The sequence below is a fragment of the Heptranchias perlo genome, chromosome 13, assembly GCF_035084215.1.
Source record: "Heptranchias perlo isolate sHepPer1 chromosome 13, sHepPer1.hap1, whole genome shotgun sequence".
NCBI classification, from domain to species: domain Eukaryota; kingdom Metazoa; phylum Chordata; class Chondrichthyes; order Hexanchiformes; family Hexanchidae; genus Heptranchias; species Heptranchias perlo.
This window is the reverse complement of record NC_090337.1, coordinates 17,279,945-17,297,055: the sequence shown is the minus strand read 5'-3', so window position 1 is coordinate 17,297,055 and position 17,111 is coordinate 17,279,945. Positions and strand designations below refer to the sequence as shown.

The window sequence follows — 17,111 nt, the reverse complement described above, 5'->3', positions numbered from 1 at the left end:
GCATTAGAGCTCCAAAGTGCTGTGCCACCATGCCAACCTACTGTACAGATTATTAACTGAGTAGCTACCATTTAAAGTGTAGCTGGGTGGGACTGGTTAGGTTCTTATCTATCCAGTCGTAGCCAGAGAATCACCAGCAATGGTTTCTCTTCCCACTCCTGCACCATTACCTCTGGAGTCCCCCAAGGGTCTATCCTTGGCCCCTCCAATTCTCATCTACATGCTGCCCCTCGGCGATATAATCTGAAAACACAACATCAGGTTCCACATGTACGCTGACGGCACTCAACTCTACTTCACCACCACCTCCCTCGACCCCTCCACTGTCTGATTTGTCACACTGCTTGTCTCACATACAGTACTGGATGAGCAAAAATGGCCTCCCACTAAATATTGGGAAGACTGAAACCATTGCCTTGGGTCCCTGCCAGAAACTCCATTCCCTAGCCACCGATTCCTTCCCTCACTGTGGGACAGAAGGTATGGAGTAAAAGGTAAAGTGTTAAAGGAAAAAGCAGGAACTAAGTGTCACAAAACATTCTTTATCTGAATGCACGTCGCATTCGTAACAAAATGGATCCGTTAACGGCACAAATAACTACGTATGGGTATGATCTTGTGGCCATTACAGAAACATGGCTGCAGGGTGACAACGACTGGGAATTAAATATGCCAGGATATTTAACAATCAGGAAGGGCAGGCAGGAAGGGGAGGTGCAGTGGCTATGTTAATAAAGGAAGGAATCACTAATACAGAGAAATTATATTGGGACAAAAGATCAGGACAATGAAACAGTTTGGGTAGAGATAAGTAATAAGGGGAAAAAAACACTAGTGGGCGTAGTATATAGGCCTCCGAATAGTTGCAACTCTGCTGGAAGAAGTATTAATCAGGAAATAGTCGGGGCATGTAATAAAGGAACAGCTATAATTATGGGGGATTTTAACTATCATATTAACTGGACAAATCAAATTGGGCAGGGCAGCCTTGAGGAAGAGTTTATTGAGTGTATTAGGGATGGATTTCTTGAGCAGTATGTAACTGATCCTACAAGGGGGCAGGCAACCTTGGACCTGGTCCTGTGTAATGAGCCAGGATTAATTAATAATGTCCTAGTTAAGGATCCCCTTGGAATGAGTGACCAGAACATGGTTACATTCCATATCCAATTAGAGGGTGAGAAGGTACTGAGCTTAAATAAAGGAGACTATGATGGTATGAGAGCGGAATTGATTAAAGTGGACTGGGAAAATAGATTAAAGGGTAAGACGGTACATGAGCAGTGGTGTTCATTTAGGGAGTTATTTTACATCTTTCAAAAAATATATATACCACTGAGGAAAAAAGGGTGTAAAAGAAATGATAGCCATCCGTGGCTAAGTAAAGAAATTAAGGATAGTATCCGACTAAAAACAAGGACATATAAGGTAGCCAAACTTAGTGGGAGGATAGAAGATTGGGAAGTCTTCAAAAGACAGCAAGAAGTAACTAAAGGATTGATTAAGAAAGGGAAGATAGATTATGAAAATAAATTAGCAAAAAATATAAAAACAGATAGCAAGAGTTTCTACAGTTATATAAAAAGAAAAAGGGTGGCTAAGGCAAACGTAGGTCCCTTAGAGGATGAGACCGGGAAATTAATGGTGGGAAACATGGAGATGGCAAAAATGCTGAACAAATATTTTGTTTCAGTCTTTACGGTAGAGGACACTAAGAACATCGCAACACTGAACAAACAGGGGGCTCTAGGGGTGGGGGGGGGGGGGGGAGCTAAATACGATTAAAATCACTAAGGAATTGGTACTCAGTAAATTAATGGGACTCAAGGCAAATAAATCCCCTGGACCTGATGGCTTACATCCAAGGGTCTTGAGGGAAGTGGCAGTAGGGATTGTGGATGCTTTGGTAATAATTTTCCAAAATTCTCTGGACTCGGCAAAGGTCCCGGCAGATTGGAAAACTGCTAATGTAACACCCTTATTTAAAAAGGGTAGCAGGCAGAAGGCTGGAATTTGGAGTCTATTATTAAGGAGACAGTAGCAGAGCATTTGAATAAACATAATTTAATCGGACAAAGTCAGCATGGCTTTACGAAGGGGAAGTCATGTCTGACAAATTTGCTTGAGTTCTTTGAGGACATAACGTACAGGGTGGATAAAGGGGAACCAGTGGACGTAGTGTATTTAGACTTCCAGAAGGCATTCGACAAGGTGCCACATAAAAGATTATTGCTCAAGATAAAGAATCACTGGATTGGGGGTAATATTCTGGCATGGGTGGAGGATTGGTTAGCTAACAGGAAGCAGAGAGTTGGGATAAATGGTTCATTCTCGGACTGGCAACCAGTAGCCAGTGGTGTTCCGCAGGGGTCGGTGCTGGGTCCCCAACTCTTTACAATCTATATTAACGATTTGGAGGAGGGGACCGAGTGTAACATATCAAAGTTTGCAGATGATATAAAGATGGGAGGGAAAGTAGAGAGTGAGGAGGACATAAAAAACCAACAAGGGATATAGACAGGCTGGGTGAGTGGGCGGAGATTTGGCAGATGCAATACAATATTGGAAAATGTGAGGTTATGCACTTTGGCAGGAAAAATCAGAGAGCAAGTTATTTTCTTAATGGCGAGAAACTGGAAAGTACTGCAGTACAAAGGGATCTGGGGGTCCGAGTGCAAGAAAATCAAAAAGTTAGTATGCAGGTGCAGCAGGTGATCAAGAAGCCCAACGGAATGTTGGCTTTTATTGCTCGGGGGATAGAATATAAAACAGGGAGGTATTGCTGCAGTTATACAAGGTATTGGTGAGACCGCACCTGGAATACGGCATACAGTTTTGGTATCCATAGTTAAGAAAAGACATACTTGCTCTCGAGGCAGTACAAAGAAGGTTCACTCGGTTAATCCTGGGGATGAGGGGGTGGACATATGAGGAGAGGTTGAGTAGATTGGGAATCTACTCATTGGAGTTCAGAAGAATGAGAGGCGATCTTATTGAAACATATAAGAATGTGAAGGGGCTTGATCAGGTGGATGGGTGAAACTAGAACTAGGGGGCATAATCTTAGAATAAGGGGCTGCTCTTTCAAAACTGAGATGAGGAGAAACTTCTTCACTCAGAGGGTAGTAGGTCTGTGGAATTTGCTGCCCCAGGAAGCTGTGGAAGCTACATCGTTAAATAAATTTAAAACAGAAATAGACAGTTTCCTAGAAGTAAAGGGAATTACGGGTTACGGGGAGCGGGCAGGAAATTGGACATGAATTTAGATTTGAGGTTAGGATCAGATCAGCCATGATCTTATTGAATGGCGGAGCAGGCTCGAGGGGCCGACTGGCCTACTCCTGCTCCTATTTCTTATGTTCTTATGCCTGTTACCTCGAGACTTGACTATTGCAATGCTCTCCCATCTTCCACCCTCCATAAACTTGAGCTCATCCAAAACTCTGCTGCCATATCCTAACTAGCACCAAGTCCCATTCTCCCATCACCCCTGTGCTTGCTGACCTACATTGGCTCCCGGTCCAGGAACGTCTCTATTTCAAAATTATTCTCGTTTTCAAATCCTTCCATGGCCTCACCCCTCCCTATCTCTGTAACCTCCTCCAGCCCAACAACCCTCCGAGGTCTCTGCGCTCCTCCAACTTTTGCCTCTTGCGCATCCCTGATTTTAATTGCTTCACCATTGGCAGCGGTGCCTTCAGCTGCCTAGGCCTTAAGCTCTGGAATTCCCTCCCTAAACCTCTCCACCTCTCTCTCCTCCTTTAAGATGCTCCTTGAAACCTACCTTTTGGTCACCTGTCCTAATATCATCTTATATGGCTCGATGTCAAATTTTGTTTGAGAAAAATCACTCCTGTGAAGCGCCTTGGGAAGTTTTACTACGTTAAAGGCGCTATATAAACGCAAGTTGTTGTAACTTGAAGGAGCTGGACTTTTGTTTACCATAATGTCACTATGTTCTATATCTTATGTAATAATAAAAATACTTGACCCTTAATGGTTTAATATAATTGAACATCTAAATAACTCCAAGAATAAAGAGCAAATTATTACTACAAACATTGGTTGCTATTGCTAATTACATTGCACTAATCAAGTTGAAACTACTGCAGTTTTAAATAAAATCAGTGCAGGGCAGGCAGTGTGCTGGTGCATCAAAGTACTGCATCGCAGTGTATTAGAACATGGATTCACTCATGTTAATATCTAGTTTTGGCTATGCTGATCAAACAAGGGAAGCACAGGGTTGAGGAAAGCAACCTCATCCACTCTTGCAGAATTCTGGCCAGTCAACCTGTGGCGGAGAGTTGGAGCAGATCACCTTCCAAGGAAATGATCCTCAAACATTTTGACAGAAGGAGGTTAACAGACGTCTGCGATACATTAAAAAGTGTGGTGATAATGTGAAGCAGAGCTCGCCTTGGCTAATAGAGTAAATGCTAAAAAAAAAAACCACCAAAAAGTATTGCAGGGCTCAACAGATGCCCATATACTCCTGGTGTTCCTGTGCATAACACACTGCCTGAAAATAGACTCTACCTTCCCCACACCCCTCAGTAAAAATCACTATTCATAGAAAACGTTTTATGTAATACAACTGGAAGTCAGTAATGTTCTAGCTCCATCCCATTCTGATGGTGGTTATTTACAGTAGTAATAAGGCAAGGGGGAGGCTGGCTAGCTCAGTCTTCTAGTAGGGCTCCCTGAATCTCTTCCTATAAGAAGCAATATTTTAAATAAGTAATGCCAAGCAGCCAAAAGATGGGGAAAGAGTTAAAGCGAAAGTATAAAAACATAAAAAAGGAGGCGGAACAGGGCATGGAGCAAGCTAGAGAGGAAAACAGTCCATGAGCAATCATCTATTTTCCCCCAAGATTCGAATGCCACTTGCTGTTACTTTGTTATAAAACATAGAATGCCATCTAGTAGCTGATATATCAAGCAGCAGAAGCTATGTTTGAACCCTGACTTAACTGGAAAATGGATAATTTTGGCCACCATTAAATTTATACGGACAAGATAGGCATTTAAAACAACTTTGTTCAGCACTTACCCAAAAGACTTTGTGCACAAAAACTGCTGAGATCTGGTGAATTAAGTTAGAAGCTGTATATGCACGTAACAATAGCAGGACCCCATCAAGCCCTCAATTGCACTCCATTCATCCTTGGAGGTTGTGCATTATATACTGGGCCCTTCCTTCCTCCCTATTAAAATTTAATCTGGAGGGGGAGAACCCTAAAACAACAACAATGACTTGCAGGAGTGATGAAAAATAAGAACATATTAAAATTACCTGTATAGCAATGTACAGAGCATCAGCAAATAAAAAGTGAGAAGTCAAAAAGCGTGAGAAAAACACGGGTACATGGGCAGGGTGGGAACAGTTATGTAAATGCAAGTTCTGTACACAAAACACATAGCATAAGAACTAAAACAGATGAGTTAAATGCACAAATTCAGCTTAAAGGACATGATACCATGCCCATTATAGAGACCTGGCCACAAGCTGGACATCATTGAGAGCTAAATATTCCAAGCTATAGGATTTTTAGAAAGGACAGGAAAATTGGGAAAGGAGAGGGATCAGTATTAATAAGACATGACTACAGCAGTAGAAAGAAAGGAATTCAGTAAGGGTGATTAGGCAGTGGAAACACTATGGGTAGAACTAAGGAATAGTAAAGGATACATGACCGGTGGGCATTGTCTACAGACTTCCTGACCGTAGCAATGTAGTGTGGAGTGGGGGTGTATAAATACAGAGATCAGGGAAGCATGTAGCAGAAGCATTGTTATAATGCAAGATTTTAATTTTCACAGACTGGGATAAGCAGAACAGCTCAAGTAGTAAAGGCAATGAATCAGCCATGATCTTACTGAATGGCGGAGCAGGCTCGAGGGGCCGATTGGCCTACTCCTGCTCCTATTTCTTATGTTCTTATGTTTTCTAGAAAAATGTTTTAGAACCAACATGGAAAAGGGCCATACTAGACGTAGTGAAGCAAAACAAATCAGGATTAGTTAACAATCTGAAGGCAAGGGAAGATCTTGCAAATAGTGAGCACATGATTGAATTTGATATTAGGATTGAGAGGGAGAAGTGAGAGTCATAAGGTTTAAAATTTAAGTAAGGCAAACTTTGAAGAGATGAGAAATAAATTGACATTATGGAGGTCAGAAAGTGATTACATCAAAGTCATTAGGACACTTTTAAGCTTCCCCAGCAACCATTCCTCTAATGCGGAACAGAAAATCCTAGCTGCCAAATGACAGAAAGCCTCCAAGTCAGGGAGTAGCAATTTCGTTGTCTGATGGCACAGCCCCAGGAATCCAGTTAAACATACAAACATAGTTCTAGCCATTTAGACCTTATAAGTATAACCATAGGTCAATGTAAGAGTGCTCTTTGCTCTGATCAGTGCTCCAGTTCAAATGTTTCGCATGGGTATTTTAAAATTAAATCAGACAATGACTGACCTCTTACTCAAAGCAACCATCTTTGCACTGTTTCAGGGAGAGGTGCTGAAACACAGCCTGTTCCACTGAATGCACTGAAATTTTGAGGGAAATCAGGTGTCAACGCTAAGGAGCTAAAAATTGTATTGTCATTGCTAGCCTCAGATGCAGTGTGAAGATGATCCCTTTCGGAGATCAGCCATTACTTTTTTTTAAAAAGAAAATTAAAAGTGCCATACTCACCCAAAAGAAGATTCTAATACAAGGTGTTAATTGTATTTAATTAAATTAATCTATCACAAGCTTTTTAGAATTGTTGTAGCAAGGAAGGTACAGCTTATCTTTTGTGCACAAGTACCTGTAATCCACTGAATGATGGGACAAAGAATACACCATCCGAATCTTGCACTTCTTGCGCCAACTTGTCAGTTTCAGCAACATCAGAGAATAAACCTGGAAAGATATGAAGACCCAATGAAGGAGGAGATTGTGTGATACAGAAGGTTAAAAACATTGCCATTTCATCCCGCCTGGAATCCAGTCCGAGTGACTGAAAAAAGGCACTTCCCTTTATTGGTCACAAAATGAAATGAAGTTAGACAGACTCTTCCTAGTCCCATTAAAAAAAATCAAAATTTAATAGTCTTATTTAGACAGCACAAGGACAAAAGGCTGTGGGGACACTTGGAGCTTTCAAGACAGATAGATTTTTGTTCAGTTGGAGTATCAAGAGACATGGAGCAAAGGCAGCTAAGTGGAGTTGGAGGTACAGATCTAACTGAATGGCAGAACAGGCTCGAGGGGCTGAATGGCCTACTCCTGTTCCTAATGTTCCTAGGAGGATATTGGGGAGGAGGTAAATCATGAAATGGTTACAAGTGAGATAAGATTATAATAAATAAAAAAGTATGGAGAAATTAAGTACGTTTAGGAGGACAAAAAGGACCAGACTGGATACATCCAAGGATCTTGAGGAAAACGAGGAAAGAAATAGCGGAGGCCCTAGAAATTATATTTCAGGGTTCTATTGATGTGTGCCAGAGGCCTGGAGAGTAGCCAATATAATATACATTTTCAAAAAAAGAGCTAACCCAGATAATTACAGGAGAATTTGTTTACAATCTTTAATAAAGATGGAATTACTAAGTAGCTAGAAGAGGGGAAAATAATTAGAAGCCACCAACGTGGATTCCAGAGACCAAGATCATGCCTGACAAGAGTTCTTTAAGGAGGTGACAGATATGGTGAATGGAGGAATTGCAGTCAATATGGTGTACATGAACTTTCAGAAAACCTTTGACAAGGTACTACACAGGATATTGGAGGAGATTAAGAAGAATCAAATTAGGGACAGGTAGCAAATTGTATTAAAAACTGGTCAGAAAGGGGGAAACAAAAGGGCAAGAATTAAGACAGTTTCAGTGGTTGGAAGTGGCAAGCGGTATCCTCAGGGGTGTGTTCCATCTGTTCACTGTGATTTGGATACAGGGCTAGAGAGGGAATAGTGTTCAAATTTGTACATGATACTAAAATAGGGAGCATAATTCTGGAGGACCAAAGGAAACTGCAACAGGATATTGATAAAGATGGTGGAATGTGCAAAAAAAGTGCTGATGGAATTCAATGTTAGTAACTATAAAGTGGTACATTCTGGTAAGAAAAATAAAAAGTATTAACTATACTTTGAATGGGGGAAGACTGTGATGTGGAAGAGCAGAGATATTTGGGCATTGGGATACAAAAGACATTAAAAGCAGCATCTCAAGCAGATAAAGCCATAAAAAGGTTAACAGTAGTGAGTTTTATGGCAAGAGGTATGGAATATAAAAAGATGTAATAATGAATCCACATAAAACCTTAAGGCCACAGCTGGAGAACTGTGTGCAGTTATGGGCTTCAGAGTATAGAAGAGGTATTCAGGCAATAGAGGGTGCAGTGCAGATTCACCAGGATGTGCCTGGTAAGAAGAAATACAAGTACAGCGAATGACTTGAGCGGGGTGATTTTGTAGAGGCGTTTAATATTATGAAGGGATCAGACCAAGTAGAAACAAACAATGGTTGAGGGGTCTAGAATGAGAAGGACAGAAATACAAGATTTAGGCCAGAGTGGAGAATCTTTTTGTTTTGTAAACACAGTTATGAGGCTGTGGAATGCACTACTGGAGGTAGTGATTGAGGCAGCAGCCATGTCAACTTTTAAGGGCAGGTTAGATAGGTGGTTGAAGAGAAAGGGAATAAAAAGGATACGAGAGGACAGGGGATTAGGACTATTGCTCGTGTGGAGGATGAATATCAACACAGACTGGTTGAGCCAAATGGCCTGTTGTCGTGTTGTAATTTTTAATTTTATTCTATGACTGGTTTGGGAAATAGAAGGGTCAAAATGCATCAGTCATGCTCACCCAAGTACCACTTGGTAGCCCAAGGTTGTGGATTCAAGCCCCACTACAGTTTTGGACACAATCAGCACGGTACCGATGGAGTGCTGCATTGTCAGTGGTTCTGTCTTTAAGATGAGACGATAAACTGAAGCCCCCTCTGCCTGCTCAGTTGGATGTAAAAGGTCCCACTGTGCTAATTGAAGAAGAGAAGGGAGTTCTCCCAGTGTTCAGGCCAAACTCCCTCCCACTACACCAAGAGCAGGATTATCTGGTCATTGATTTGTTATTTGTAGGAACTTGTGCACAAATAGGTTGCCACTAATGTCTGCATAACAGTGGCTGCACTTCAAAAGTAATACATTGATTGTAAACTGCTTTGGGGCATCTGAGAATTAATAATACAATTGCAAATGTGTTCTTTTGTTCAGCTGAAAATTGTTGCAGCTGTGGAGAGGGATCCTAGTCTTGTATTTAACTCTTGCTATCAAGCAATCCCATTTCAGGTATTGCTTGATAGCAACAGTGGATGACAAAAATGGGATGGAGTTCCATTTCCCTGCATGTACATTCCTTAACTTGAGGGTCACAAAAATGCACACTCAAAACAAATCTTGAAAATAGAAATATGATACAAGAACGATCACTTTTTAAAAATACTAGAAGGTAGTTAACCTTTTTATTGATCTAATTGTACTTGGTTGTTTGAACAATATCAAACAGACATCAAAAAGGTTACATATAAAATGTGACTTAAATTTAGAGAGCAACTATGTCTTCTCTCCAGAGAAAAAAAAAGTGCACCACAGCAATAAACCTACTTACCCAGTCGATGTGCCCATTGGATCACTTTACCCGTATCAGCAGCATTTCCTTCTGCTATGAATGTAATTTCAGATCCAATTTTCCAGCCAACCAATGGATAAAGGCCTGCATTAATAAAATATGATTTTAGAAAGCATGCTTCAACTTCTGTACATTGAACAATCTGATGTGTTCCACATTCATATTTTGCTTGGACAGCCAGTATGGCCACCAACTTCAAGCCCCTAGTGCCATCATTAAGCAGGAAGTCACAAAAGCACTTTCATCTCTCATGGCCGTTTTAATGTCCGTCCACAATGGTGACCATTTGTATGAATGCATCAACCAATGTTAGCCATGGTCAGCTAAATGAGAACATAGAACTGTGGTGGAATTAAAGTCATAATTAGGTAATGAAGTTAAAAACAGCCAATAAGTAGCATAAACACATCTTTTAGCTTATTCATAAATTTGTACAAAATAAATATGGACCGCAATTAAATCGTTACCCAATTAAGTTTAAAACTTTTTTTTAAAAAAAGTTTAAGGGTGAGGAGGAAAAACACATTAAAATCATTTATCCACTTCCACTTTCCCCTTCTCATTTTTACATCCACTGCACATCACACAATTCAGCAACCTGCTCCCAAGCCCCTATCTACACTGATCTTGAGCCAACAGCGAGGAAATGTAGAAGACTTAGCCTCATACATTTCCTTCCGTCCTATAGAGGAACACTTCACCTCTACAAAATGGCTCCTTCAATAGTTTAGGCAAGATCAGGAGCTCACTGTACAAGGAACTGTAGGAAAGGACCACTGTCTCACCATTACACAGTGCAGCACTGATAACTCCCTTTCCTATCCTATGTATTAAATCATGTCATTTTCTAAAACTCCTTATTTGAATCCCTTCAGTCCAGCTTCCAACCTGCTCACAGCACCAAGACTGCCATGGCCAATGTCACAAATTACATTCTCTGTAACTGTGACCATGGTGCTTTATCTGTCCTCATTCTCCTTAACTCGAACCTTGACATTCAACACCATCAGCTGCATCATCCTGCTCTATCATCTTTGTTGTCCAATTTCATGGAACTGCCATTGCACAGTTCCATTTCAACCCTGCTCAACACAGCATCTATCCAGAGCTCTGCACAACCCTACATGGCAACCTCCGACAGCCTTACTGTACTTGTTGACCATTTCAAACGATGCAGTTTCATTAGTACATTTAGTGAACCCAAAGCAAATCTGGCAAGTCACGTTTGTAACTAGTGTTTTATGTAACAATCACAAGCATCAGTGATCTGAATGGACAATTGCATTTTAGACAATTTTTAAAACACCTTTCATCTGTCTGTGCAGATATGCTGTGCTAACTAGTGGAAGCAATTAGTTTGTTTTGATGTAGGTAATGTTTTGCACGAGTGAGTGCCAAAGGGCTTAATGTACAACCATTGCCCAGTTGGGAGCACATTCTGTGTGCTGTCAAAAACACCAATTTGTACTGTCCTTTTTGTATGCTAGTAAAGTGAAAGCTGTAAATTAGGGACATCAAAGAGACTTGCATCAGGTGTCCTTTTTTTTTGCAGGTGTCCCTATTTTCAAAATGGCCATTGTATGTACAGTAAACCAGATGAGCCAAATATCCCAGGATTGGCTGGATCTCCTGCAGCATTCCTTTTTTTCGCCCTCACCTGGGATCATGCTGAATTCTGGAGCCCTGCCAGCAGGATGTGATTTCAGTTCATTTTCTGTTTGTTGGGTTTCCCAGTTCATTGGCATCCTGGGGTCCTTTTCCTTTGAGGGAGGGATGTCGTGATCCTGGGATCTGCCATGTTGGCAGCCTGAACAGGGCGAAGTGGCTGCTGTAGGGCCAGAGTGCCTGGGAGATTCCAGCCAAATTGGAGGGATTAATGTCCTGCAGACTCTCCCCGTGTGCTGCAGCTGCTAACGTTGGGGAGTGGGTAAGGGGTTGTTAGCAGCTTACCAGTACCTGACGTACTGGTGGAGTGAGATGTAGTGTTGCCTGGAGCAGGTCCCGGCTTTTGTCAAATGGGGAGTTCTTTACCCAGCATCCATAGCAGTAGAGAAATGCTCTAGCTCTGGGATAGAGCTATGCAAACATTCAATCCCATAGTGCAGTTTCTATGCTATTATGGATGCTGGCTAAAGAGCTCCCCAAAACACAAAAGCCATTCCTTTCACCTGCTGCCATCTTGCGTTGATCTGCGTGTCCCGTGTTTTAAGTTGTGAACGGACTTGGTGCATTGAAGGTTACCTGTAGTTCGTAATTTGCGTATGTCTGTGGTTTCAAGTTGCAGTATCTATAACAATGTTAGTTATTGGGGACTGTCAATAAATGTCTGCCTTTTGCAGGCGTCTGTTTTTTTGGGACTGTCCGTTAGTACAGGTTCCACTGTACTCTGATTTGCTTTTGGTTGCATTTGTGCTGTAGATGGTTTAGGCAGCATATGATTAGGTTGTATGGTAAAACCATTAGCCAAAGAGTATACTTGATCTTTTTTCCCCCCTCACTGAGGGTGTAGAGAAGCTAAGTGTTGCTTTTACTTTGTTTCTCATATGCTTGTCCAAATAAAGGCATCCTTGTATGTTAATATTTCCCTGCAGGCATGTTGACTGGAACAAGTTGGTGTTTTTTGGCACCAACACCCTAAATTCTCAGGAACCTGCAAAAGAAAATAAAGCCCTGAACTAGGCCGTTTGATGAATAGAACATATAGTCATCCTAAAGCGTCTGTCTAATAGAACTTAATCTTGCAGAAGGACCCCAGACTTCATCCCAGTTTTGGTAATAAGAAGTTCAGTATGAGGAGCAACAAATGCAAGTTTTATCTACTAAAAAGCAAAATGTCTTTATTTCAGATCCTGAGGGTTCATACAATGTGGCACCTAAACATTATACACAGAATCACCTATTTGCAATGTCACAACATTTTCTTGCTTATGCATAATACAAGCTTATCCCAGACGAGTGTGGGCAATGGTTAAATGGCAATTGTTTCATGGTGATTGCAAGTGTATTGCATGAATCTACATCGTGCAAGTGATTAAAATATATTCCTGTACCTGTAACAGAAGCATGAGGCTTGGTTCCAGTGTTGATAGACATGAAAGTGCCTGTCCCCATTGTGAGCTTCACATCTCCTGGCTCAAAGCAGCATTCTCCAAACATGGCTGCCTGTTGATCAGCTGCCTGTACAGAGGGCAAAAATATTACATACACCTATACTATTGTGCAATTGCTTGCTAACCCTACTTTCTCAACTTGGCACTTTTCCCCCTTTCACAATCCTCCCATGTTCCATTATCTTCAGTTGGGAGGAGAACAGGAAAGCTCATACCTCTCCACAGATACCATCAAATTCCACTCCATGGGCCACTTAGTATAAATGGAACTAAGCACTGGAAGAAAAATCCTTCCCGGCATGATTTCTGATTTCCCCCTTTTCCCACACCCTCCCTCCCCCCCCTCCAATCCAGTGAGACAGGAAAAGTTACTCAATGGGATAGGGGCTCAGAATGTGATCACTTAACTCTCTCAATTGACACTATGATAATCAAGTATACCGTCTGCAGTTTCAAAGTAAGTATTACTGTTAAGCAAACAAAATATTAAAACCTCTTCCTAAATCACTAATGATTTTCACAGCTTGTTAAAAATTTGAAACTATTGTTAATTATAGACATGTGATTTGTATCAATTGATGTTAATTGTGTTCAGGTGCATGTAGCAATTGGAGACTCTCAGGGAGCAAGCTTGGGAAGCAGGAGGCCTTTAGTTAAGGGGTGCATGATGTACACCACAATAAATAAAAGCTTGTGAACAACAGTCGAAGACTTGGTTCCAGTATTCAATCCTTCATCGCCTGGCTATTAGAGTATAACAACAATGACCATAATTTTTCATAGATTTCTTCAAATAATGTAAAATCTAATTTTTGCGATGTATGTAGAATCCACTTATTTTGTTAGTTTGAGTGGTCAGTTGTAATGAGCACCATAAGATATCAATGTTAAGGCATAGGAAATAAACTTAAGGCTCAATAATAAGTGCAGTTACTGTTGACCAGAAAGCAAATACAAGAATGCAACAATTATGCACAAATTTGGAAATTTACACACAATCTGGAAAACTAGTTAGACTAAATCTCCAGGTATCTAGAACACTTTCCTTTGATAATTACTTTATACAAGTTAGTACACCACACAAAATAGGAAAATTATTTCAGAATATATAAACGTACCCCAATACTCACCAAGGCCATTATTTGAATAGGGATGCCAAATATACTTTTATCAGTGAAGCCAAAGTTGCAACTAAAATATTGGGGGGAAAAGTACATTAATTTTATTGAATTATATGATCATATTTTTTCAAACACATAATAAAGTTTCAATATCAAGTCAAAAATTGTTACTGAATTTTACTTTAAAAAATCTTATTAATTGAAATATGGAATCTGGAGTTGGAAGAAAGACAAATTTAATTTCCTTGATGCATTATTTTTAATGCAGTAGTTAACATGCTTATGTAAATTCATGTCTGGGCTATTTTCATTAATCAGTTTATGGATAACTTTACATTCAGTGAAGTGACAATCATTGAGCTACAAAGACAGGCTAAAGGGAAGTTAATTTTTTTTTCCATCAGCAAAAAGATTCTCCCATCTTGGTTTTATACAAAATTTTTCTTCATACCCACCTCTGACTCACTTAATTGTTTTAAAAACTGGCTTCTTACCCTTTGCTATCTCTCCCCTAAGTCTTTTTCCAAAGACAAATGGCGAGTTCCTTTAGCCTCGCTTCATGGCTTAACAATCATCTCAGAATTCTTTCTACTGCTACAGCTTTTTATAAATACAGTGATCAAAACTGGATAGTACAACATGTGTGATTTGCACCAATATTTTATAAAGTGGCATCATCACTTCCTTGGATTTGTACAGCCGAACATTCTACTTCACTCAGAACCACTGACAAACTGTGATAAGAACATAATAATGGGAACCATACAAGTGAAACTTAGGCTGTTAAGAGCATCCTGCTTAGGAGAAAATTATTAGTTTCTGGAACACCAAACTAGATTTGGTAAAAAGATCCCATGGCACTATTCGAGAGAGCAGGGGAGTTCTCCCTGGGCAACCTGGTCAATATTTATCCCTCAACATACCAAAAAAGATCAGGTCATTATCTCATTGCTGTTCGTGGAAGCTTGCTGTGCGCAAGTTAGCTGCCATGTTTTCTACATTACAACAGTGACTACACTTCGATAAAAGTATAATTGGCTGCAAAGTGCTTGGGGATGTCCTGAGGTCATGAAAGGCGCTATATAAATGCAAGTTTTTTTTATAAAGGACAATTTAGAAGAACGAACTTGCATTATATAGCCTTTCTAAAAACAGAAAATGCCGGAAACACTCAGGTCAGGCAGCATCTGTGGAGCGAGGAACAGAGTTAACAGCCCTGATACTTACGGGGAGGGAGAGCGCCAGCGTGTCTGCGGCTGAGAAACATGGAAATGCCGGGAGCACAATGGTCCTGCCGAATCTAACGGCAGAACGTCATTAGAACTATTTTTACTTCATTGCTCGCCCGGCAGCCGGCCAGATTGAAGGCGAGCTGCTGCCGGGCGCGAAAGCCAGCAGTCGAAGGCATTCCCTGGCAATTGGAGAAGATCAGGGGGGCATGGTGAGGAGGCCACCCCAGAGCGCTGAAGCAAGGAGGGAAGAGATTGGGAGGGGGGACACAGACATCCACGGCCTTGGTGGGGGGGGCGTAGGCAGACATCACAGTGGTGGGAAAAACGAGGGTAGATGAGCTGAGACGGGGTGGAGACAGGCGACGTTACAGCGATGAAAGCAGGCGGTCTTGGGAGCAGATATGTAATTGGAAGCTCATCTCAGGGACAAAGACACCGAGGTTGTGAGCAGTCTTTTTCAGCCTCAGACAGTGGCCTTAGAGAGGGATGGAGTCGGTGGCTAAGGAATGAAGTTTGCTGTGGGGACCAAAGACAATAGCTTCGGTCTTCCCAATATTTAGTTGCAGGAAATTTCTGCTCATCCAGTACTGGATGTCGGACTAGCAGTATGACAAATATGAGAGACAGTGGAGGGGTCGAGAGAGATGGTGATGAGATAGAGCTGGGTGTCATCAGCGATTATGTGGAATCTGATGTCGAGTTTTCAGATGATGTCGCCAAGGGGCAGCAAGTAGGTGAGAAATAGGAGGGGCCAAGGATAGATCCTTGGGGGACTCCAGGAGTAACGGTGCCAGAGCGGGAAGAGAAGCCATTGCAGCTGATTCTCTGGCTATGACTGGATAGATAAGAATGGAATTGGGAGAGAGCAGTCCAACCCAACTGGTCGACGGAGGAGAGGCATTGGAGGAGGATGGGGAGGTCAACCGTATCAAAGGCCGCAGACAGGTCGAGAAGGATGAAGAATGATCATTTACTACGGTCAGAGTCACATAGGATGTCATTTGAGACCTTGATAAGGGCCGTTTCAGTACAGTGGATTCAAACACTGAGTTGCGGATTTGAAGGGGAGGGGGGACAGCACCTGAGGAGAGGGAACTGTTAACAGTATCAGCTAACGTGGGGGCCAGGAAGGGGAAAAAAAGGGACCTTGCCCAGATTAAATAGAAGAAAATATTGGCACACAGAACCATAGATTGGCAACCAGTAATATTTAAGAGGAGACAGAATCAAGAATATTCCAGTAATGAAAAAAGGGAGTGGATCAAAGGCTAAGTTTCTACGGATTTGAGAGAAATTAGATCAAATTTAAAACTAAAAGTATTCAATGCTTAAAGAGCAGTTAATAAAAATGAAAGCCAGGGCAAATATAAAGAATTGATGAAATCTACAAAAAGGGAGATTAGAAAGGCTAAGAGAGAGCAGTAAAGAAAATGATCAAAAAACAAAGGGCAATAAAATACCTTTTTACGCACACAGAAGTGGTAAGTAGATAGACATAGTAAGGGTAGGGCTGCTTAGAGATGAATAGGCAAGCTGGTCATGGAAAGTGAAGGAATGAGATACTAAGTAAGTAATTTACCTCTTTTCAAAGAGGAGGTGGATAGTAAGATTGTAAAACTACCAAAGATGGGTGTTGAACAGTCGGTGCAGGTTGCTTTTTAAAAGGAGAAAAGTACTAAAGAAGTTACTCAAACTTGAGATAGACAGACTTGAGATAGACAGACAAACTAAATGGGACCTGATGGTTTACATCTGAGGCTAGGGAAGAAATACCAGAAACCTGGCTATAATTTTCCAAAAATGTTGTAGAAAGGAGAACGGGAAATGCAATCTCCATCCCCCCCCAACCACCAACAAAAGGAGGTGGATAAACCAGGAAATTATAGGCAAGTTAGTCTTACCTCAGTAGTTGGTAAACTACTATAATACGGAATGAAATTACGAAGCAGTTGGGAAAGGCCAG

General features: G+C 41.2%; 1 protein-coding gene across 1 annotated transcript in view; it reads right to left on the bottom strand.

The window, feature by feature from the left end:
* gk5 (glycerol kinase 5) overlaps positions 1 to 17,111 on the bottom strand; it is a 70,689-nt gene that overhangs the window by 11,744 nt on the left and 41,834 nt on the right. Inside the window, exons 10-13 of the mRNA XM_067995048.1 lie at positions 13,926 to 13,986; positions 12,736 to 12,862; positions 9,665 to 9,769; positions 6,818 to 6,912 (exon numbers count right to left, since the gene is read on the bottom strand). Of these exons, the coding sequence (XP_067851149.1) occupies positions 6,818 to 6,912; positions 9,665 to 9,769; positions 12,736 to 12,862; positions 13,926 to 13,986 (388 nt within the window). The remainder of the gene's footprint in view (positions 1 to 6,817; positions 6,913 to 9,664; positions 9,770 to 12,735; positions 12,863 to 13,925; positions 13,987 to 17,111) is intronic.